The sequence below is a fragment of the Ammospiza nelsoni genome, chromosome 3 (assembly GCF_027579445.1).
Source record: "Ammospiza nelsoni isolate bAmmNel1 chromosome 3, bAmmNel1.pri, whole genome shotgun sequence".
Classification (NCBI taxonomy): Eukaryota; Metazoa; Chordata; class Aves; order Passeriformes; family Passerellidae; genus Ammospiza; species Ammospiza nelsoni.
In genome coordinates this window covers 70,738,335-70,763,027 of record NC_080635.1, presented here as the reverse complement: position 1 = coordinate 70,763,027, position 24,693 = coordinate 70,738,335, and the positions used below count along the sequence as shown (strand labels likewise).

Sequence of the window (24,693 nt, the reverse complement as noted above, 5' to 3'; positions counted from 1 at the left end):
CCAACCCCTCTGGCCACACATAATAAGCAATTCTTTTTTTCTTAGAACAGAAAAGCACCCAGGTATTTCTGATGGGGAGTTGGGTTTGTGGTTTGGTTGGTTGGTTGGGTTGGTTTGATTTTTCTTGTTTTGTTTCTTGGGGGTGGTTGCTTTTTTCCTGTAATGGCATGTCAGAACAGGACAGTCTGCCTTCAGCACCTACCAAATTACAGTGCTCGGGCATGGAAGGGAAGGGGATGCACGTGAGCCATGCACATCTGAGCACTACTGAAGCTAAAATTTACTGGTTTCCAGTGCTTCTGCACACAGACAAGCACTACAGGGAGGGAGACCCTCTTTTGTTTGAACTCTTGGAACAAGGAGAGATAGGGAGTAAGAGACAAGGGACAACATTACATGACATAATATCAAACTCCGGGTTTTATACACGGGGTCAGATTTCAAATGTAGGATGCAATCCTATCAAGTGACTCATTCGCACTGCTGACAGTTACCTTAGGATTTTCTTCTCAGGGAACATTTGTAGAACTTGCTAACACACCACCATGTGAGCTCACCAAAGTGGGACATTCCTGAAAGGAATTAAAGGAACATTTTGCCTTCCAGAGAAGTGACCTCTAACACACAAGACTACAAAATGCCTCTGGAAACAAGGATAAACAGCTGCTTTGCTATAATGAAATTTGTGAAGGAAATTGGGAGTGATTACTTGGAATTTGTGTGTGTGTGTTCTGTGTGTATAGATACAAATTAGCTGATCTTCCTCCAATATCCAGTAATGATTTCTTTCCATCTATTAACATCAATTTTAGTGTGATTGGACATGTAATGATTTCACCCATTTTATGACTGGGAAGTCACTTTCAATAAATTTTAAAACAAAAGGAAACCATAGCTAAAAACATACATAAAAATTGCTCTATTCAATTTCATCTTAGGGTCCAGGTAAGAAAGGGGAGAAGCGGGAAAAGAACAGCTTTATTTCTCTTCTATTAGAATTCTTCCTTTCCCAAGGGAATCAAAGTTCTTCCTTCTGAATTGTTAATCAAAGAAAAATGATCAGTGGGGACCACAGTTCCATGATGTAACAAACCAAGAAATGGAGAAAGCAAGTGATCTGCCCATGTCACAGGCTTTCATGACCATTAGCTAGAAATGACAGCATCCAGAAAATTACAATAATGAAAATGAATATGGTGGGTAAAAATAATACAGTGTAAGGGTTAATCTCTTGCCAGTCAGATGAGGTACAAGGAAAATGTCAATGTGATGGAGGTTTGATTTTGTTAGGAGTCATCTGCTTCCAGCACTGGAACTGGCAAAGCCAGGGCAGCTCCTTCAGCTGGCACTCTGCTGCAGGAGAGATGACCTCTCAGAACAGGATTTATGTGAGCTCCAACAAACACAGGCATTATGTATTCTGTGAGACACTTCTATAAAAAATTAAGACTATTACTACCAGTGAGAAGTTTTGATGAATGAATTTTAGGGCAAAATAAGGATTTGAAAGCACTATTACTAATAGAAATTTATCTGTCTTAACATTTACTACAACAAAAAAATTAGGTAGGAAAGGATGAAGACAAATGTGTATTTCTTGCTTGTTCTGCCTTTCTTAGCAAAGTCAATTTTAAGAGAGAATTAAGAGGAAACTAAACCATAACTTCATCTATTCATTTTTATCAACTTTAGGCACATTAAAAAAATATACTTTCAAAATGTTTCTGAGGAAAAATATGTAACTCCATTGGTGCTGACTTGCAGTAATAATGGAAAAAAAATCAGGAAATCAAACCAAGGCAGTAAAAAAATGTTTATAAGTGATGGAGTTTGTTTAATTTACTCAGAAAAGCCTGCCACATTTGTTCTTCCATAAATTTTAAGTGCAATCAACTAAAACTTTTGTAAGTAAAAGCACTTGGCAATTTATGCTGTGCCCTCAAAGCAAGCTTAAGACATTGAATTTTCCAGCTGTTCCACATTGCTTTAATCAGCAAAATGAAATCTGAATGAAAATAAATTATAAATAAAACCTGTACATTATTTTCTGGGCTTCTTGGGGGTATAGTGCTCATCTTAGCCCCTTCCAGCATGAAACTAGACCTGGTGTGCCTTTGTAGAGCATTGAGCACACAATTCTGTTTCTCACTGCTACAGCATAAATATCAAATAGTAATTGAAAAGAGACAAATGACAGCATTTTTAACATGTACCTAGAAAAAACTTACATGCATTTTGAAGAGAATTTAAAAAGTCACTAACGTTTCTTAGAACATGAAACACTGTTGGCTGCACTGCCTCAGCATAACTAAGTGATTTCAAGTAAAGATTTTTCTCATTTGCCAACGCATTTGTTGTTGATTCTGTCACTTGAACACACTTAACAGGCAATAAACTGATGTATACATCACCTCTCTTTTATGTGTTGTTTTGTATTTTTTACAGAACTTCTACGGAAATGTTTAAGTTGTAGAAAATGCATAAGATGCAAAAATAAATAATACTACACTGTTTCTTTTAGGAAGCTTAGAAATGGGCAAGTCAATACTTACTGAAAGCTGACACAGTTACACTGTAACAAGTAGAGACACCTGACACCCACCTTAACTGAGTAGGTAGAAAGTAATGCTCATCCATAGGAAGTCAGTGTGCATGGCTATTTATGCACCCAACACTTCAATATCTAGCAACTCTCCTATCCCAGCTTCACTCCCAAATTTTTAAGTTTATTCTTTTAAACAGAAGAAGTCTGAAAGACAGAAAAATCTTTTTAAATGGCTGCAGCAAACTGGGGTGTTTTCCTTTATGTATTTGTCCAACTACCTAAGGTTATCTCAGACCTTAGTAAGAGACTTTATAGGAAAATAATCCTGCTTGTACCTGAACAATCACCAGACAACATTCCTCTTGTATGAAAATAATATACCTTTAATATATTTACAAGACTGACCAACTGGATGAAGTGGCTGTACTTCAGACGCACTGCAAGAGCTTGTGTTAGTGAACTATGCCACTATTTATATGTCTGTATTTTCTTGACATCAGTTATAAATCATACAATCAAGCGAATCATGAAAGGGTTGTGAAGAGCTGGACAAAAGGAATGTACACAGCAATAAAAAGAGGAAAAAAAACCACAACAAAAGTATTTTTACACCCAGTTTCAAAAATTATCATTTTTATGATCAAAGTTGTCAAATTCTTTCTTTCACTACTTTTTAGATAAGATCAATTGACTGATTTTATGACTTAATATTAACGACTACAGTAAAAGCCAGTATGTCTCAAACTTGCATGCTAGCTAGTAACATATATCCCTTGTAAAAAAGTTCAATATATATTGAATTCTTCTGGGAGCTTTGACATCACTAAGTGGTGAAACATGTAACATTAGGATAAGAAAATAAAATTGTATTTCTTACCTTTTGGCCAGCCATTTGCAACTACAAATTAAGCAGCTGTTAAGATCTTCTGTTATTTTATATATCACCCTATAAAAGTGCATGTAAAAACAATTCACAGAGTTTCTAGGTAGCATACAATGACAAGAGAATCTTGGTTTCTGATACATTCAATTTGACAAATTTATGCACTAAAATGAACACATGCAGACATTGTGGTATCAGTTCTTTATCTTTGGTAAAATGATTTCAATTTATTATAGCCGTATTTGCTCTGATATCCATTTTGAGTATGGTCTGCTATTAATTAAACCAACAGGAAACATTTAAATGGATATAAACAGTATCAATGTGTTGTTAAGTACATTCATGACTTTTTTTCATACATTCTCTGAGAATGTTTCTAGCATATGGGCAAAATGAGCAAATGCTACTAACTATGATTTACTCCCAGTTTAACACAATACGTTTACTAGTTCTTGCCATCAGGAAAAACCATTTTGTTTTCCTTTCAAAGGGATCGATATGAGTCTACGAACAATATATTCTAAAATCTGAAGTAAAAATATCAAATATTTTGTACTTCCTTAAAAATGCTAAAATAGAAAATTACATTGGAACTGACTTAAATTTTGCTATGACCCATCTAAGTAAACAACAGAAAAGGACCACAGAGAACATCAACAATTGCTCCAAGGTGTTCCAGTGATGCTCTGTAGGCAACACTGTCTTTACTGACTCTCTCTCACCATTTCTATCAGTTGTTTGTTTTTTTTTAAAGAGAAAACTAGTTTTAAAGCAGCACTCTCCAGTGACAAGTCATACAGCAAATTCATGTTGGGTTCTGGATGATCTTTGCTACATTTGAGGATATTAATGATGCAAACTTGACCATATGAACCTAAGTTATACATACACAGTTATGTCTCCAAATAGCTACTAATTACACTAAAACAATTTGGCAAAGTGAGGGAGTTCCGTATCCCTACACCCAAATATTCAGATGCTGTTGCACTCATGGAAAGAGTAAGTTACATTGCCACAGCTCATATGCTGGGATCCTGAAACACTGGATTTCACCACAAAACCAATCTTTGCACATACTTTTTATATATGCAATTCAATATCAACACTAGAAACCTTTGGAATCATGATTTTGATAGAAAGTAAGGTCTAAAATTTTTTAAGTCATTGTTTCAGGTCTTTTTGATGTTGCTGTTGCTTCTGCTATTTTACAAACAGGGTGGCAAGCAGATGATGGGAAGATATTCCATGGGTATAGGCTTGGATCTGTTTTGGTGGCTTTACCCAAGACAAGCAATCCTCAGACACTCCAGCAGTTACACTGGACAAAACAATAACTCACGGGGGTGAGTGAGTTATTATTTTTTGCATTGACATCACACACATTGTGGTGTCAGTGCAAAAAAAAAAAACCCATTCCCACGGTGTCTATGCTCTTGTCTCAATTCTTCAACAGAAATTCTTGATTTTAGAAATAAAACCAATGTAACAGTCAAAAATGCAAATGACACCATTCTGACCCACTCTTTGACACAGTATTATAACTTCCAGTACCTCAATATCATGAAGAACAAAACAAGTGTGAAGCTGAAGTTACTGTAAAAGCAAAGTCTAATATTCCAATGATTTCCAATGAAAATGGCACATTCAAATTTAAGTTAGTCTACACATTTGAAAATCTGAATTAATTAAAAATACTGTTTCTAATGGTAAAATGTAAAACTGCTCTTGAAGAGCACAACCATAAAAAAAATTCTTTATTATCAGAAAGTGATAGAAAAGGAAGATGCAGAAATGGGGAGTGGAGCAATAGTTTCAATACATGTATTTGCACCAGTGAATATCACGCTCTTAGCGAGTCATTGATAGCTGTCACTGATGGTCTTTACCCATGTACAAATGTAGTCAGCCACTTCCCACTGCTGCGGTGCCAACAGAAATGCAACACACACACTGAAACGCAACAAATTTAGTGCCTGACTGTCCCAGGTGCTGAGAACCCTCAGCTACCAACAGGCCCTTCAGTCTAAACCAAAGCATACTCTTGACAATAATTTAGTGGTCAAAGTCTTAGCAGTTTAAAGAGCCTGTCACTTTTTTTGCTTTCTTAGCTTTTTTCAGTATATCACACTTTTTTCTGTTAGGACGCCGGCACCTTTCATCGATGCTCGGTATACATTCATAATGCCACACCTCTTCCATTTTCTCCACAGGATAAACTGCCTCCACATAATGACGGATCAGTCTCAGTCTGATGGGATCAAGCTGTTTTTTATTACAAGCACCTGAATGGTTGTACTGCAGTCTCAGATTCTCCGGAGTAAAGAGTTCAGGGAAGAGTCTTACAAGAAGCCTGGCAGCAAAGTTGCCGACCGACAGGCTCTGCTGCACTATCTCTCTTATCTCCTTGTCAGACAGCAAATACAGAGAAGGCACGGGGAAGTCTGGATTAGGAACAACAAGTTCATCAAGTGGTATTTTGCAAAAATCCTTGCTGCTTCTTTCTGGTGGCAGTGGCGGCCCTTCAAATTCTTCCCGAAATCTCTCAGGGTTTATTGCATAGGTGAGAAATTCCCTCCTGTCGGGCCCTGGCACATGGATTTTCCGTTGCTGTTGGTACGAGCGCCTTTGCTCCGTGTCTCTTCGTCGACACCTCTCGTCAAGCTTCCCAACAAACTCTAATGTCCACACTCTGTCATTCTTCGCTCTGGGGTACAGTATCTGCACATAATGTCGAATTAATTTAATTCTAGTGGGGTCAAGCTGTTTCTTGCCTAAAGATCCGCTACAGTTGTATTGCTTCCGTAAGTTTTCATGAGTAAATAGTTCAGGAAATAAGAGAACAAGCAATCGGGAAGCAAAGTTGCCTATGGAAAGACTGCTTTCATATATGCTTTTAATCTGTTCCTTGTTCAACAGGTAATCTGGGACAGGGACATCAAAATCAGGAGGGGGAAAGTCAAGTTTGTCAAAATCTATGGGTACAAGCCAAATTTTTTTGGACCGTCTGCCAGGCTTTTCATATTCAAAACTGTCTTCCACTTTTATGATTGATACATCATCTGGTAAACTAGAAGAATCGTAACAGTCATCTCTCATCTGGTCACATTCACTTCCATCCATATACGTACTTTCAAGCTCATCATTTATTCGCTGAACACACTGCTGCAACCAGGCTTCCTCTTCTTGCACGTCTGGAAAGTAAATTTCAGTGTACCTACGGATTATTTGAAGCCGATGAGGATCCAGCAGTTGTTTTCCAGAGTCTCCAAAGCAGCTGTACCTTTCAGCTAATTTTCTGTGGTCAAAGAGCTCTGGAAACAGTCTGTGTAACAAAAAAACAGAAAACTCTCCTGGTGAAGAAGCTTCATCTAAAAATTCATTGAGATCCTGAGCATCCAGCATGTAATCTGAGGCAATGACATTACTCCTGTCCAACGACAAAGCTTCTTCTTGCTCTTTATCCTCCATAAAATGAGAGGATTCGACCTGTTCAGTCTCATAAAAACTGGATGATTGCACATTCTGCTGACTGTTTTCCATTTCCCTTTGAGCCCAAAATCTATTGAAAAAATCATTGACTTGAGGCAAACACTCCAACTGCCACACAGCTGTATTCTTCACAGAAGGATAACAAACTTCCACATAGTTACGAATAAGCTGCAGATGAAGAGATTCAAGTTTCCTTTTGTTGAGAAAGCCACATGCACTACAGCTCCTGCCAAACTCATCATCACTGAAGAGCTCTGGGAAGAGCTGCACCAGCAACCGGCAAGCCAGGTCTCCACCCGATGTGCTTTGATCCATGATTTGTTTGAGTTCCGTAGAAGTCAACTGGTACTCCGGGGGAGGCTTGAAGTCAGCAACAGACTCTGCTGGGCTGACTTGCTTTTTAATTCTGCTAACCTCCAGAGACAACAGGTCAACTTTACTGTGAAGCTGAGTCATATTGGTGTTGAGGGTGTTCAGTGTGTAAAACATTTTCTGTATCAAAGAATATATATTTGATTCTGAATCTGCTGATGCTGCCGCTAGTGCAATGCCTGAGTCTCTTTTGCGTTGATCGTTCAAAGTCCGAATTTGTGAGGGACTGCTGGGGTTGATTTTTTCAAACAACTCATAAGAAGCAAACTGCTCTGCTCCTGGTGGGTTCTTCTTCTCTGTGATTTTGTGTGAGATGCCATAGAGAGGTTTCTTATAAGATGGAGTGATTATGTCACTGAAAGATTCTTCTTCACAGAGCCATGCTACATTAGAATTCTTGTTCTTGCTTGGCTGTTCTGCATTCGTGGGTGAGCCAGCATCTCTGTTCCTCATGTTTGAAAGGGAGCCCTTCAAATGAACAAATATTGTATTAGTAACACTCCCTTTAAAATATTAGCTATAAATATTTGCTCCTTAAGCAGGCATTGTTACATAAATATGCAAAGTCAAATTTTCTCCAGGGGACTTGTGTTAAACAATGAAAATTAATAATTTCACTGGAAAAAATAAAAATACAGTAAAGAAATATTTAGGTTTCCTTTTTGTTTTCCTTTTTTTGGCTTATAGCTTTCCCCATGGAACAGAAATGCAATAATAATTCTTAGTACTCTCTACCCACAGAGCTCTAATTACTCCCCCAAATTAAGTATCATTAGGCTTCACCTTGGATATGAGGATCTTGGGCTGTCAAGAATTTGGGTGGCAACAAGTCAGCAACAGAGCCAAGAATAGCATCTAGATTTTCTGACTCCTAGTCCTGTGACCTTGCCATTGCCTCCAACGACTGCATTTAACATTCCAGCACTCTCTTTAGGTTAGCTTTTGAAAATGTCACAAAGGCTATAAACCACAAAAAATATGCTTATTCCCTTTTTTCTGATGTGAAAGGTTTATATATGTTTTAAAAAAAATCTTTATAATGGTGCAGAAGTACTAAACAAGTCCTAGAAATTTATTAATTTTTAAAAGGTATTCTATTTAAATAATAAAAAAGTGGAAAGTACCTTGGTACAATATATTTTTTTTAAGGAAGCCTAACAGAAGATTTCTTTATTTCTGAAAGACAAGGAAGTTTAGACTCATGGATTTCTAACTTTCTAAATTATTTAAACTATAGAAATTTATATAATTTATAAATTATATAAAACTAGTAATGAATTCTTGAGGACTTAATGTTCCAATTATTTGTACTTATTCCTCATTGCTTGAAATTGGAACCAAGCATTTTCATCATCACACAGTAGATATGCAGGGCTTGATTTGGGGTTTTTTTCACAAACACATGGATATTGCAAATAATTCTTAAAAGTTAAGCAGATACAACAGAATCAAAATCCAACATAAAGAATTCAAACATGAGAAAACACTCCGAGATTTGTAGATGTTTCTATACTGAAACAATTTTCTTGGCTTGTTCTATAGAACATGAATTAGATAGAACACTACAGAATTTGCATTCAAGTATTAAAACAAATGAAACACAGACTTCAGGTCTGAGCTGAGAGCCACAAGAAATTTGAAATTCTAGTGAAGGCCCCATTATGTCCTACAATGAGGAACTTGAATTAAGGTTTCTTTCTTAAGAAACAGAACTGTGAGTCATGAAATCAATGTGGTCCCTATGTGTACTCATACTTGGCATCTGCTTACTGCAGTGACAAATTGAATCTAATTATTTTTTAATTTCTAATGCAATGTATACTCAAAGGAGACTCAGAAAGAACAAGCTGGTTTCCACTCCAAGTTTAGAAACCAGCATTCAATTAAACTGAAGCTGTTTCCAAGTACTGCTCTCACTCACATCACATTACCCTACATACAAAACCTTGTGTTTGCACATCCAAAGCTGTGTGAAGAGACGATCAAATGAAAATGTAATGCCAAGGAGATGCATTTCAGTGTGCAGAATCCCTGGCTGTCATGGTGCCTAGGACACCTGGTTTCCAGGTCCCAGTTAGAAGACTGTCCCACTCCAGTCCCACTCATAACAAAGCCAGAACAGCGACCGAACTGTGAGCAAACTGAAAGCCACGCTGCCCCCACCAAACTGCAGGCTCCTAGGCTGGGACTGAAGATGTCATAGCCCACCTGTACTTCTCAGTGAAGAAACAGAGGAAGCTCCAGGTGGTAACAGAGCCCTGCATAGACATCACCTAAAAGCAGGCCATGAAAATCTCACTGACAGTGTGCACAATACTGCTCCCCAGTCAGGCACACAAACTGAATTACAAAGCTTTTTATTATTCTACATCTAAAGAACAAAACCAAACTTTTCTTACACAACCAGTGAGACCTACCACCTAAGCTGCTCTTTCATTAACACTCCTGTTAACTGAGAATATACCAAATATGCCTTCAGAAACAGCATATGCCTCTTTCAATTCCTCTTCTACTACGAAAATACCTTGCTGCTAAATAGCTTGCCATGGGCCACCAGGTATCTGTCAGTTCTCATTTGACCTCCTGCTGTTTATTTTCCCTAATTAATTAATAATAAAACTTGGCAATATAAGGGTAACTTCTATTGATGTGCCCCTCACACACAGTCAGGCCAAATCAATATTAGAATGTGTATTAAAGAACATTAATTCATTACTTTGACAGTAAGATCATTAAAGTTTGCAGTCTCAGTTTTGGACATGGTGCTCTGGAGCTCATGCTAAGAACTACACTACAATAGCAGCTGAACTTCTTCCTTCACTAATGCAGCTCCCAGTGTCTGGATCTGGCTGCGGGATGGATTTGCATTTCAGAATATTTGCATTTCAGAAACATATAGCCAGTGTTCTCCCAGCAGATGACAAAACATTTGGGCCTTAAAAATATTTAAGGATATTTTAGTTCAGATGCATTCTCATTTTCTTTTCTTTTGCTTTTAATTATCCTGTCTATGATTTCCATCTGGGAACAGCACTATCAACACCATAAATACATGGCTTTTGCAAAATGTACAATTTAACTAATCAGTTTTCTGTAACACTGATCTTTAAACATCCATGAATTGCAAATAATACTTGCACCCATTTAAGATTATCAGTTCTAAAGTACTATCAAAAAAGAAGCAAAGATATTGTTCTATGAGACTCAATGCATGTAAGACACTGCTGCTTTTCATACTACAGTTGCATAGCAAGTTTTTATGTTCTAGACATTTTATGAACATTTGCAAAGTACAGTATTTTGCAAAACATCGACCAATACAAGAAATTGTGAAATAGTCTCTCACATACTCCCTGGGAATCCTAAGCCAAGTTTTAAAAGTTGCTTAGTTATTGTGCTGCTTAATCCTCAAGTCCATTTATGACCTTTGTTATGCTTAATAAACAAAGTCTAAATATCTCTAAGAATACAGTGCATAATATTCAAGCACAGAAGTAAAGAATAAATAAATACCTAAGCAAGAAACATATACTTTCAGGCACATAAAAATATGGAAAGTCCTGCACATAACTTTTTAAAATCTACAATCTTCTACATATTGTTTTTTAAAAAGAAAATCAGGAAAAATTAATTCATGATTATGAAGTGGCACTCAAAATTTTAAAAAAAGAGTGAAGTCTTCAGATAAAAAGTAATTTAATAATATAATTACCAGCCCAAAAGTACAGCTCTGTTTATATCATAGATAGATGCCTATATGATGTGCAGTAAAAATATATAAGCACAACATTCTTCAGAATAATTAAGATTTTTCCACTGTTTAAATAGAAATAGTTAATAAAGTCATCAATTAAAACAAAATATTGGTACTAGAGAAGTAATTAACTTTAAAAATCCTGTTAAGATTGAAGACTATTTCTGGTTGGTTATTTAACTAAACATGCTGATTCATTGGGGTCAGCCAAGAATGAATTTTCATTGTTATTCCTGGGTCAACTTCTGATATTATAAATCCAAAGTTAAAATTAATTTCAAATAAAACTTTAAAATTTATTAATGGCAAACAGGAAAATGCAAAGCAAGCACAGTTCACATTATAAAGCTCTTTTAAGAATCTGAATGTAAGGAAAACAATTGTAAAAAGAAAAAGAGAAAGGAAAAGAAAGAAACCGTGTAATAAGATTAAAACCTACCTACCACAGGCATTCAGGGGGAAAAAACAGCCGTAAGAAGTCAGAGAGATGATAGTCAAGAAAAAGAATCACAGAGAACTACAGCTATAAAGAAGACATGAAATGTGCAAATACAACATGGAATAACTGGCTAGGTAGTAGAAGAGCAGAAAAGGATACGTGCATTAGGATAGGTCACAAACTAAATATAACCCAGGGCCTGAAGTTATTCAAAAGAGGATGAATTTGAATCTAGGTTATTTTAATAAAGTGCTGAGTGTGAAAAACAGGAGGTCATTATACTGCTCTAGAGGGTGGCAGGAGAGATGTTACTACCCAACACTGGACACTAGTCTGTCTGGACTCTCAAATGGAACAACAAAAATATAACGTGACTCCTGAAGAAGAGCTGAAAAAAGAGAATTTTAATCTTGGAAAGGAAGGACTGAGAGTGGACAACATCACATGAATTTTCCCACAAGCAGAAGACTTTTCTAGGAACAGATGATCATTGCTCTCCCTACTGAAAAGAACAAGGACAAAAAGAAGCTAGCTCAATTTCAGCAGAGATTAGTTAAAATCCACCATTACTAGAGAGGTGAAACACAAGATCAGGATAATGGAAAAGACTGGGCATCTCCTTCACTGGCTAGAGAAACATCTGGATTGTCCCAAGCTGGGATGCCACATCAGATGCTGTAATACATTCCACTCTTGATATAACTGAAATATTCTGCATCCCTGCATTTTTATCCTTCAAATAATACAGTAATTTATACTGTATTATTTTATACATTTTATTTAATGTCTTACTGACATTAAATCTTTGTCACTGAAGAAAGAATCACAGCCCTGATTCTGCCACTCGGGATCAAGCTGAGGGACTGTGTGACAGGAGAGGGATTGTAATCAGTCATGCCCAGTTACTCCAAGTCACTGCCCCTTCCTATGTTATCTGCTGAACAACAAAAATATAATTCACATAAATGAATTAATCTATAACTGTGAACTATATTTCATAAATATGACCACTTTCATGTTATTTAGAGAACACCCAGCCGTGTGCAAACTGGCTTAAGATTAGCCACATTTGCAACAAACTCATTACTGATGCAAATTTAGTTAAAAGACTTGCATTCTACTTAAAGCAGCAGAGAATTTAGCCTAGAAAATATGAACCAAAAAATCACAGTCATGTGTAGAGCAGTCACCTCTTGTGTAAAGCGTCTCTTCTTCACGCTGGGTAAGGCATCCTGCTGGCCTCCTGACCCATCACAGCCAAGGGAGCTCTGTTTCCGTTTGCTGGAATCCTGTAGGCAAGTCACCGCACCATCCAGTGAGTGTTTCTCAGCTGATCTGGAAGTTACTGAGCAGTCCAGAGCTTCATCTTTATTTTCTGTTTCCACTTTCACATTTTTCTTAGGAATTTTTACTGAAAAAAGAGAAAGATAAAGGACCCTCTCCAGAAAACCATGACATCCTTAGTATAATGTTCTGTGATTTGTCTCTTTATACGAAAATGTGTTTTGAAGAACTTCATTATATTTATTACTTCTATGGTAAGTGTATATTGGGGCCACCACAAAATCAAATCATTCCATTTTCCAATAAATGACATCTTCTTGTCCAAAGAAGAATCTAAAGTATAAACAAATAATATTACAGGAGGAAGATTTTTTGGAGGGGAGGAAGGATGTAGAGCAGAAATAATAATGACTAACAAAGATAATGCCCTATTTTAGATAACTTTAAAAAAAACATTAGTGTAATTTGTCTTGATCCAACTGCATTCTCTATTAGGTGGCAAATACTTTAAATCAACAAATATTTCTGCCTGATCAAAAATTATACGAAGTATCATATTTTACCTTCATCATCATCAGTGATTTCAGCTGAATTCATCTTCTATCTCTCTAAAGAACAAAACAAAACCACAAAAATAAATATCAGCATCTTCTAGAATCAGGGAATATCTACATCTCCTCTTGTAATTACTCTTAATCTAGAAGTATTGAGTTAACAGCCCACAAATGACTCCCAGTCTTTCCAGTCTGTATGTTTGTTATTTTCAATAGTTATTTTCAATAACCTTCATGGCCATCTACGGACCCGTCAACAGGCAAACTATATTGTTAATAACGCACAGCAGGTAGGGAACTATTTTAAACTCTATGTCTTTTTCTGGTACAGACAAACGTAAAAGTCATTCAAACCTTCTCTGTAGTGTCTTGGCAGTATATAAATGGAAGTTAATTGTATTAAGTCTTCCCCCTGTACAAAATCGCTATTATTACAGTCAAATGTGTTCATATTGTCCTTGTGGTTGACACAAAGTCATCACAGAAAGAAAACTCATCATTAATAGTAACATACATCCTGGAGTATGTTTTTATTTAAAAATCTTTCATCTTTTGGTATAAATTGCATCAATTCCAGCAGAACATTGCACATAGATCTACACTAAGTCCTTTTTCTCTGTCAGCCTCTAAATAATGTGGGTTTTGTAGGGAAAAGCAAATATATATATTATGCTAGCATGATTTTAGTGTTACTTCTCACGTGAAAAACTCACCTGCATTTCTGTTTACTTGAAAACTAATTTTGCAAGTTACTTGGGGCCAAACATCAATCTCTGTACGTGTTCGTAAAAGATATTCTAAATCTTTGGAGATCTACAAAGCAAACAACTTGGTCAGATATCACTGACCCTTCCAGGGCACGCAGCTGCAAATTGACACTCTCCACTGGAGAGCGGGTGACTGGCAAACGGTCACGCTCTGCTCATGCTCCTCTACACGCAGCATTACGCTTATCTGGCCCAGAATATTATTGCTTTACAAGTGAAAGTCAATAAAACCAGTCAATCAAAAGTGTACACATAGCCCAGGAGTGGGAATTATAATGAAATTGATAAGAAAGATGGGGAAAGAAAGACAGAGAATCCATTGTGGAAGGAAAAATAGTCTGTAACTCTCTCCTGAATAATGCTGAATCAATTTTTATTTTTTTTACATCTCAAAACACTTTTTAAAAACTCTGTAAACACGTGAATGCTGTGTAGATATGAATTTCAATTTGTAGGTCATTGATGGCTGTAATGGTAACTATGAGGTTCCATTCTGGATTAGATCTTGTACAATTTACAATAGGTGGCACCCAAATAAAAGATGCACAGATTTATAAAATCAGCTTATACTGGGCCACCCTTGAAGCCAAGATACTCTTTGATGTGCTGATCTTCCATATGGCCCCTATATACAGCCTTGTAAAGGGCATCCTCAAGGGGATAAAATGAGATTGTCTTCATCATCACGTATAAAAATAAGCCTCTCTCAGTTGGATGTAGAGCTACTACAAACCCCTCAGATACCTTATCCTTTTACCCACCATAATTCCCTATTTCAGGACTTGTATTGATTTATGAATTGATCCATATATCAATTATGCAAGCCTAACAGTACCATAATCATGTCACTTAAACTCCTGCAAATTCTCTAAACATAACAGCGTGAAGCTAAGTGGCCTGCACCAACTTTTAAACTACCTGATAAGCCCTGACATGGGTTAATACCCGGTCTTATTAACTCAACAGTATTTAGAGATTTAGACAAAGCCACTACAGCTCCTCATGAAAAATCCTAGAGCAGTCTACTTCTCACAGCACCATCAAAAAGCCCTCCTGGACCTTAAGAAAATCCCATTGTACTAACAGTTCATATTTTGCCCTGATATCCCACATACATTGATAGTTACTGCCTGCATCTTCCTTGCACTTTTCCATGCTGCACTAGGTATGGCTCTGAGGGCTGTGGTACAAGACCAACAGATGTCAGTGCTCAGGGAGTGTGACATACAATCTTTTTGTGAGAGCCTGAGGTGACAGTAAGCAAATCTATCAATACCACTACAGAACATTCTAAAATGGAGATCAAAATGATTTTTCATATAATCCTAGACTGCTTCGTTGGAGCAAAACAGTGAAAAATGTTAACCAGAAAGGCAGAAGAGAAGATTAAAAGGTGGCAGTGGATGAAACAAATATTTAGGAAGGAATATTTAGGAATTTTATTTTCTTTCTAATTCCTGCTATTACTATTGTTAAAATGGGAAGAATGCTTTAGAAGAATTCCTATCAGAGGAAAAATCAAACTAAAAGGAGAAGATAAATGACTACCTGAAAAACCACTCTTTAACACTGGAAAGAAGTGAAAATTAAAGCAAAGCAACAGTTAACTTTCTGAAGGAAACAACATTAGGAAGGCCAAAGCTACCCTGAATTCAGGTCAAATAACACTGAGTTAAAACATTGCTTCACAAATTTTAAATACAGGTTTAAACCTTTTAAGGTTTTTTAATCCGAAGACTGCCAGAATACAATTAAAAGTGAATAGTGAAGATCAGTGTCAGAACCAATGAAGCCTAGGAAGACTGTGTTCCATACCTGAGATCTTAGGTGTCAAAAAAAAAGCATGAACTCCAATTTTTTTTTTTCATTTTTGGGAGCCCTGGTAATAATCTCTTTCCTTATCTAGTTTCCTGTCTTCTTTGTGAGATTTGTAAGAACTCTGGTATTGAGAAAATGAAGCACATCAAACATATAACAGCTTCTGTTAAGAGACAGGATTCAATTGTCCCTTTGATTTCCTGTCTTGCAGCCCCACCTGCTCCCTTGGTCAAGCATGGGTGCCCACCTTAACCTTCCATCTTGATAAACTGTCAGAAATCAACTCCTTTTTTTCCTGGGTCACTTTCCTTGTAAGACAGAAGCAAAGGGCCCAGCTCAGGAATATGCACAAGGTTTGGGCTGGAAAGGAGGAATTAAAATCTCTCCTCATACCAGCAAGTCACTGGCTTGGTTCAACTATTCAATGATACCTTATTTATTCCACCATCTTGCTTCAAATCTGGGTCATAGTGGACCCACGGGTGACTAGTGAGCAAACAAAGAGGCACCAACATAGCAATGGCATCATTGCTTCCACAGGAAATTAGGATTTATGAAAAGGTAGAAAGCCTGTATCTGTTTCTGAGTGTGCCTGTGCACGCATGCCTGTATATGTAAGATTAACAACAATTTTGTTGATTGTTTCAAGTCCACTAAAGATAAAAGATTTCATATTTGCTAAAATATTGTTTGCTGTGCATCAGTTCTTACTAATAATAACTTCCTCTTTAAAAGAGGTAACACTGTCAAAGTCTGTTTCGAGGTAGCATTCTAGCTCAGACTGTGAGATTAGGCAAAGCTGGAATGAAAAAAAAAAGTCTAAAAGATCTTGGGGCAAAATACTGCAAAAAGCAATTGAGTGAGAAATACATACAGTAAAGCAAACATCCAACAGTTGTTCCTTGTCATGTTGAGTATACAAAACATATTTCAATCTTATATGTATTTTTTTCAAAACGGAAGATAAATATACTTATCATCCTCAGCCTAATAATTGCTCAATGCTATCTAGAGGACAGCTGTTAGCAAGTTCTAGGAAAGAGTGAACACTCTGTGCTGAAGTTGGAAGCCCACGCCTGCAACTGTGACTGGCAGAGCAACCAGCCTTGGCAGCTTTATCTCGCTGGGATACAGACAGATGCTGCACTGCATCCTGTTTTCTGGTGAACCCCCTGGAAGAAAGATTCCAAACCAAACACTTACACCTATGTCAACAGCCAAATCCAAGGGAGTAGGGAACGAAGGGGAGTCCTGGAACACCTTGTCTGTCACTACTGGACAAATTCCCTTCCCACAGATCCTGCTCTCCCTTCTCATCAGACTAGGCAATGAACAAGACAGTTCAATGAAGGGACTTAACACTCCCTACTTCAATTACTCTTGCTTAGACATCTGCCTCTATTCCAAAAATGTACCAGGTCATGACACTTAACTGCACTATTGTATCATTTTGGTAATGACATTCCACATTGAAATGGTATTACCCATGGACAACAGAGAAGCTCAAAGAATAGGGCAGTGCTGGGAGTTCCAAAGCATGGAATAACACCTTAAAAAGATGTTTTGGAATGTTTCTCTGTGCATTTAGTGTTACCGACCACCCTGATGCTGCTTTGCATGTAGAACGGAACATGTGAACCACCTACCAAAAATGCACCTACTCAAAATATGCACTGAAGATTTAAAGATTTAAAGCACTGGGGTACGACAGATTTTATGAGTAAGGAAAGAAATTGCAACTCATACTCAGAATGTATTTCATTCTCATATCATCTAGTATAATGCATATTGCTACTTCAAAGTAGCATAAGGTTTATCTAGTTATTGATACACAAAACAAAACTGAATGTTTTGTTTAGTTTGTTAAGTTATATCTTCCCATAATGTGCATTCTCCTCCTCCTGTTTACCACCTAACAATTACTCACGTGTTTGCCTTGAAGGATGCTTTCCCGACCCCTCTTATGATTTTGACCATTACAAAAGCACAATACAGGGAGAAAAGATCCTGCTCATCATGTAAGATGAAGGTAGTTCTCTGCCTTTGCAATCATTCTTAAAGAAAGCCTGACTGATCATTTTCACATCCTGATTTAAAAATTGAATGAAAAAATTCCACCAGAAAAAAATACTGCTGTCCTGCTGTTTGTAACTAAAGTAACTCTGTACTCTTTGAACTCCCATATCTAATGTGCTAAGTTCTGACAAATGAAAAAAATAGTGTAAAAACCACACAGGAAACTATAAAACTGTACACATGCTGCTTGTGGAAAGCAACTGGGATTTCATCACACTTGTTAATGCTAATCATAAATGAAAATTAATCACTACCTTAAACAAGTTACTAAATAATAACAATAATGATGATTATCAGTTTTATAGAAGTTTGCTGCTTAGAATTTAACTCCTTACAGAACATTGTATTGTTCAATTCACTAAGGCATGGTAAAAATGTAGAAGTTGCTTCTTGGATGCACATCGTCCCACTAAGTATTTTAGCTTCTTCATGTAGGTTGGCAGGAATGTCCCTAATTCTTCATTACTGGCTACAAGAATGTTATTAAAAACACAGGGATTGAGACATTGTGTTTTAAGTTTATTCCCTTTAAAGCCTCATGGTGGTACATTGCTTCATACATAAAACTCAGCTCATAATGAAAAGTGTTCTTGAGCGTTGCTTCTGAAAATGTCAACTGTTCTTCTACATTTTGGGCAAATGTTAAGACATACATGTTTGTTAGTAACATTAAATACATGTTTGATAACATATGCAGAATAAACTGCTCTGTTTCCTTAGCTTTCAGCATGCAGTGAAAGATACAACATCCCTCTTACAGCATATGTATCCTAATAAAGTTAAATAAATGAGGAACAAAAAGAAAAAAAGCGGATCTTTTAAGGAGATGACACTAGCTAAATTTTCTAAGACATGTACATTCAACTGCTGTTTAACAGCCAAAATTAGCACCTCCTCCTACACATACCATCATGTAACAGGACTTTATCACTGAATTGCAATGGTATTACACTACATAACTAGAGCATGATTTACCCAGAGCCAATCAAAAGCACTGTACATATATTCATTGTCAGCAATTGACAATGATTAATCAATTAATCTGGGCCAACACTCAAGTGTCTGTCCTGCTCCCTGTCTCAGACTCTCTGCCTATACTTCCTATCATGCACTGGGTGAAGCACAGAAAGTAACCAAAGCCTCCCATGGGAAGTCCAGAGCCTTGAAAGCTGGTGGGAGTAGGTGGAAGCAGCGCCATTCCACACAGCAGGTGAGCAGAGGGCTGCTCCAAGTGCCTGGCAATGGTGTGGAACTCTGTCCCTCGTGATGATTTAGAAGACTGATTCCTATAGAACAGTTGGAAATAATGAGAGGAAATAACAATTCTCAACCCAGCCCTACAGTCCCAGAGTCAAAAAGGACTGGAGGCGTGTGCCCTTTGCTCAGGCTGCCCAGGAGCTGCCTCCTGTTCGGGGTGCATGCTGCTCTCCATCCAGGCTGTCTCTTGGAAAGCTCTCCTGCTGGGCTGAGAAGCAAACCTAGAGAACTGCGAGTTCTGCGCTCTGCTTTGGGTGCCAAGTAATCTGCATCTTTTATTTCCTAACTGCAGCACTGGGTTCAATAATTTCAATATTGCAATTATCCTCAGGGTAGATTTTATTCCTCTGATTTGTAAAAGACAATGCAACTCAAATTCAATTCAACTAAATTAGACATAAATACCACTCCAAGACAGAGCTGGAAAATGTATTTCTTAAAGGCAATGCTTGCCTTTTGTTCAGGTCTATGGGCCAGTGATTTGGGTCTATGATTTGACAACAAATTTTACATAATTTTGACAAGGCCTTATAAATTTTGAAGAAGCAGAGGGTCAAAGAAGTCCAATACCTGAAATCACCTTAATAAAAAACACTACCAAACAAAACTGACCACCCATCTTAAAGAAACTAAGATCTGAATGTTGCCTCATTTAACTGAGCAAAGAGAAAAATGCAAGTAGACAGCATATGAAATACTAAAAGCAAATGCTTTCTGTTCTATTCGTTTTGAGGTAATAGGGTGCTGCAGCCTTGTTTCTCAATAAAATTTGTTCTTAATATCCAGTACTGACCCTTGTAAAACTAAGTACTGTAGAAAACAGTATTCCAACATGACGAGCATTTTGACTACATGAATAGTAAGTTCTAAAACTACAAAGATTTTAAGGAACCAGCAGATGTCGTTGGAAGCATTACTCTTATGGAGAATAAAAACCCTCATGTTTTCATACTTTCAAAACCTCCTTTGCTGTCCTGTGGAGCAGGACATGAAGCCTCAAATCTCCACTGAAGCCAGCCTGCAACAAGGGTGCTTTTTCAGTAGGACTAAGAGGGCATGCACTTAATTTGGGTCTTTCATATTTCATTTTAATTAAGTTAAATATGCAGATTTAAAAAATAAAAAACAAACAAAAATGCCTAAAAAACCGACCAAACAAAAACCCCTTAAAAACCCAAAAAACAACCCAACAAATCAAAACCACTCTGCTCAGTTTTCTCACAATTTGCCTAAAATTGAAGTTTTCTCAATCTGTCCTCTGTACTTCTACCAAACAGCAATTTAATCTTGCAGGGGTCAGCAAAACACTAACCTAGTTTATTTCCAGCAGTAATGCATGGATTTGTCTTTTCTTCAACCACGTGTTTTCCACTGGTCTATTAAAACATTTTGTTTTCCTCTCTCCCCTCTCAGTCTGCTTTTATTTTAAAATACTGTTCCATCTGAACTCTGTGCAGTTTAAATTCTCCTCCAAACTTCATTCACCTTCCGTTTATTTTTATCCACTGAACTTACCTAACCTAAGAAAATACTTAGCGCAAAGATAAAAACTCAGTTGGTCCAATAATGAGTTTGATTTAGCAGGAGATAAGAAGTATGTATGAACATCCATGGGTAATTATTTGTTTTACGCGATGTAAATCATTAAAGTTGGAAACAGGGAAAAGGTTTCCCTTTCCCTGCCTAGATGTCTCTGCCCCATGGGTCAGGCATACTCTGTGTTTATGGGTGGCAGCGCAATCCCTACTCACACTTCAACCCAAAAAAACTCTGGGACTGCGTCAACGCTATGTGGGAGCCGTCACATGGCTGCTGGCCCGCGGCCGGCTCGCATTCTGCTGGTTCAGAGTTTGTTCCCTTCTATTTACAAAGGGCTGTGTGGACACACCGCAGGGAAAAGTAGGGTAGAGGCAGCGGGCGATCAGTGCAGGGGAAGCGGGCGGTGATCGGGGAAGGGGCGGTGAGCGTGGTCCGGGCGGAGGCAGCGGCTGTTCGGGGCAGGGGAAGCCGCGGCTGACCTGGCGGGAGGCGGTCGGGCCAGGGGCGGCCCGTTCCCCCGCAGTGCCCTTCACCGGGCCCCTCAGAGCGCGACCCAGCGAGGACCGACACGAATTCCAGCGCAACCACCCGCCGGCCGCTCCTCCCGCCGTGTATGATAGGACAGGCGGGACCCTGACCCCGGCGCTGGCTCCCGGGGCACGCGTGGCCCCGCGGAGCCCCGGGGCGGTGCCCGGGCGGGCCCGTGGCGGGGCCGGGCGCGGCCGGGGCTCCCCCCGCGCCTACCGAGGGCCGGCGGAGCGGCCGCCACGTGGGAGCGGCGCGCGCGGCGGCGGCGGCGCGAGGCCCCGCCCGGGGGCGGGCGCTGCGGTGGGGGACGCCCCGCGCGCACCGCACGCGGCGCGGCCGCGGCCGCTTCCGCGGTCAGACCCACGAGCCCGAGGCGGAGGCGGCGGTTGGTGCTTCCGGTCCGAACCCTGCCCGGGCGGATCTATGTGGCCGGCGCGCGGGGGAGGAGGGGGAAGGGGTTAAGGTGAGGCTGGAGGTGACGGCGGCGTGACCGTTCCGTTGCCCCCCCCCCCCCCCCCACCGGCTCCCCATTGTCCCCCTCCCCCAGCCCCGCGGATGGAGGCACCCGGGCCGGGCGCGCGCGACCCGCGCCGCCGCAGCGCCGCTCGGAGCGGCGAACAAAGAGACCCCCGCCCGCGCGGCCCCGGCAGCGCGGCCCCGGCCCGCGGGCGGCCGGGGGAGGGGCCGGCCCCGCGCCTCCCCCGCTCGGCCCCCCCCCTCCCCGTTCTTCCCCCACCCGCCGGGGCGGCGCTCCCCGCTCGCCGTGGGGTGCGTGGAACGGCGCCCGTCCCCACCAGCGGCGGTGGCGAGACTTACCTCTGCTCCGCGCGGGGCCACGGGAGCCCCGGGGCGGCGGGGGCGGCTGGAGCGGCCGCCGCTGGAGCCCGCGCTTCCCCCCCGCTCTTTGTGTGCGAGGGTCCGCGCGCTGCGCTCTCGCGTGACGTGACGGGACCGTGTGTCATTTCCGCACAAGGACACCGAGCCCCGACCCGCCGCGGCCAGCGCCACCCGCCGCCCCGGGGCAGGGGCAGGGGAGGGAGGGAGCGGGGGTGGGGGGGGAGAGCGGCCCGCTCCTCCCCCGTCCCCTGGCTCCCCACCCCCCGCCCTCCCCGGCACTGCCACTGGGAACGCGCGCGGTTCCCACTGGAGACCCCGCGCCGCGCCCGCCCCGCCGCCCACTCGGTGCCGCGCGGGCAGAGGCCCCGCCGCCGGGAGTGCCACGCGCCCGCCCCGCGACACGCCCTGCCCTGGACCCCGCGCCCGCACGTGGGGCCGCCGCCGCTCGGGGACACGGCCCCGCGTGACGGGGCCGGGACCGGCGGGGACGGGGCGCGCTCGCTGCCGGCGGCCGCCGCCGCGCGGAAAACGCGCTCCCCCCCGCCGCCCTCCCCGGCCTTTGCGCGGCCGGGCCGCTCCGCGCGGTCTCGCGTGGAGAGTCAGGCGGCGGGCCGCGCACGTGCGCGCGCGGGGGAGGCGGCGGCGGGGGCCGCGTGCCCACGGCAGGTGGCGGCGAGCACGTGGCCGCGCGCGGGCACACTGTCCCGCATCCCCCCGCGCGCCTTCCCAACACCCACCCGCCACTCGCGTCCCGCCGCCGCCACCGCCAGGCTGCGACAAAACCGGGGGGATCCGGGTCATCCCCAGGCAGAGCCGGGCTCCGGCCGCGCCGCCGGAGAGATCGCCCGGCTGCTCCCGAGACCCCGGCCGCGGCCGCACCGATCCCGTAAATCCGTCCCCACGGCGGCGTGCCCGCGGGTCAGCCCGGGGCAGCTCTGCGGGCGGAGCTGGGGGACGCGCCGAGAGCTCCTCGCACACACGGGCTGTGACACCCGCACGCCGCCTCTGCCCGGCCCGGCAGGCTCCGGCCCCCGGCGCTGCCCCGAGCTGGCAGCGCCCGTGGGAGCGCTGCCCGCCCGCCTTTATGTGACCTTAACGCGGGTTTCTGTGCATAGCGCCAAGTGGGAAACGCCGGTGTTTGGTGCCGCGTTAGGCTTAAGCCTGTACTTTAAAAAAAAAGTTATTTCAATAAGTTGGTTTAATTCAGATCCAGGCTTTTTCCCACGCTGGTTAAACACAAGACCGCTTCCATGCTCCGCGTTTGCGGGGCAGATGGCAGCAGTGATTTATAAAACAGACATCGCATTCTTTTTTAATTAAGTATCCTTGTAGATTTTATCTTCCCTGAAATTGACAGGAGCACATAAGACGTTACATTAGTCTGCCAAATCATACGTGCCCTTTCGACTAACAGCTTGTAGGAAACCAAACCGTTTCCCAAAGATTAAAAAATAATTAAAAAAAAAAAAAAAGTGGGAGAGCGAAGTCTGGTTTTGTATCCTATGGTCAGTTCTAGCAGTTATGTTTTTTGGCTATATATAACACACCTTTGGAACTTGGCATTTTTTTGGGAAATGTTTTGCTTACACAATGAACTCAGCCAGTGCTGCCGTTCCTAATAAATAGATTAATTTTGCTGTTAATAAAAGTACACAGCCAAGTGCTCTAATTATATTGTAGTTGCTTTACGTTTTCTTTTTTTTTTTTTTTTTCTCCAGAATAAAAGAAGTTCAGTCTAAAGATGTTTATAAAAGGTGTTTATTATAAAATAAGTAGGTGAGGGCTGATGCTGCCATGAAGCATGATGGATTCTGTGCAGCATGGAGGATTTATCTGATAGAAGTTACAAGGCAAATACACACTGCCCAAGCGGCAAGTAAATGTGGAGGTAGAACTCGTGAGCTCTGAGCAGTGCTGTGAATGTAACTGATAAACATTTCGTTTGATTTTTCAAACTTTTTTTTTTAATTCAGAAGCAATACAAAGACATGTAAGTCAACTGAGAAATAACTGGACAAAAATTTCAGATAAATCTGCCCCACAAATAGCTCAGCACTTTCCTAGTCACATGCTGTTTCCTCTGAAATGAACAATACAAAGAGTGCCTCTTAAAATAAAAAATCCTCACCATTTCAGATTTTTGGCGCTTTCTTTAGATGCAGTTCTCTAAAATTTTGTTCTTCCACTTATGTCGCTCTTCTAAATTTAGCATTTGGGACTTTTGGTATGTTTACAGTGTCATATCCATGAATAATCCTAACAGATAATAGTTTGTTGATTTTAACTTTGACTGCTCCTTTTATTATTGCTGTTGATAGACAGCTGTTAAAAGGAGCCCTTAAAAGCGGGAACCACCAGCATTGTAACTCCTCCGATGAATCACTCCAACGAAGGATACATTTATTAGCAAGACAAGCGTTCTGCAATTAGCGCATCATTCTCTCTTTGGAGATAAAGAGCACTTCCCGCGAACTTTTCTGAGCCTGTTAGCGCTATGAACACCGACGTTCACGGCGTGATTTGCCCCCTCCTTTATCGTAAGGATAATTGA

General features: G+C 41.0%; 2 protein-coding genes across 2 annotated transcripts; one reads left to right on the top strand and one right to left on the bottom strand.

The window, feature by feature from the left end:
* Window positions 1-2,907: 2,907 nt before the first annotated feature.
* BEND3 (BEN domain containing 3) lies at window positions 2,908-22,266 on the bottom strand. The gene is made up of 4 exons (XM_059468277.1): window positions 22,122-22,266; window positions 13,330-13,374; window positions 12,673-12,893; window positions 2,908-7,757 (listed from the first exon to the last, which is right to left on the bottom strand). Exons 2-4 carry the CDS (start codon window positions 13,361-13,363, stop codon window positions 5,496-5,498), a joined length of 2,517 nt encoding a protein of 838 aa, XP_059324260.1. The 5' UTR covers window positions 13,364-13,374; window positions 22,122-22,266; the 3' UTR covers window positions 2,908-5,495.
* On the top strand, window positions 21,861-24,693 carry LOC132070690 (basic proline-rich protein-like). The gene is made up of 2 exons (XM_059467676.1): window positions 21,861-23,290; window positions 24,600-24,693. Exons 1-2 carry the CDS (start codon window positions 21,861-21,863, stop codon window positions 24,691-24,693), a joined length of 1,524 nt encoding a protein of 507 aa, XP_059323659.1.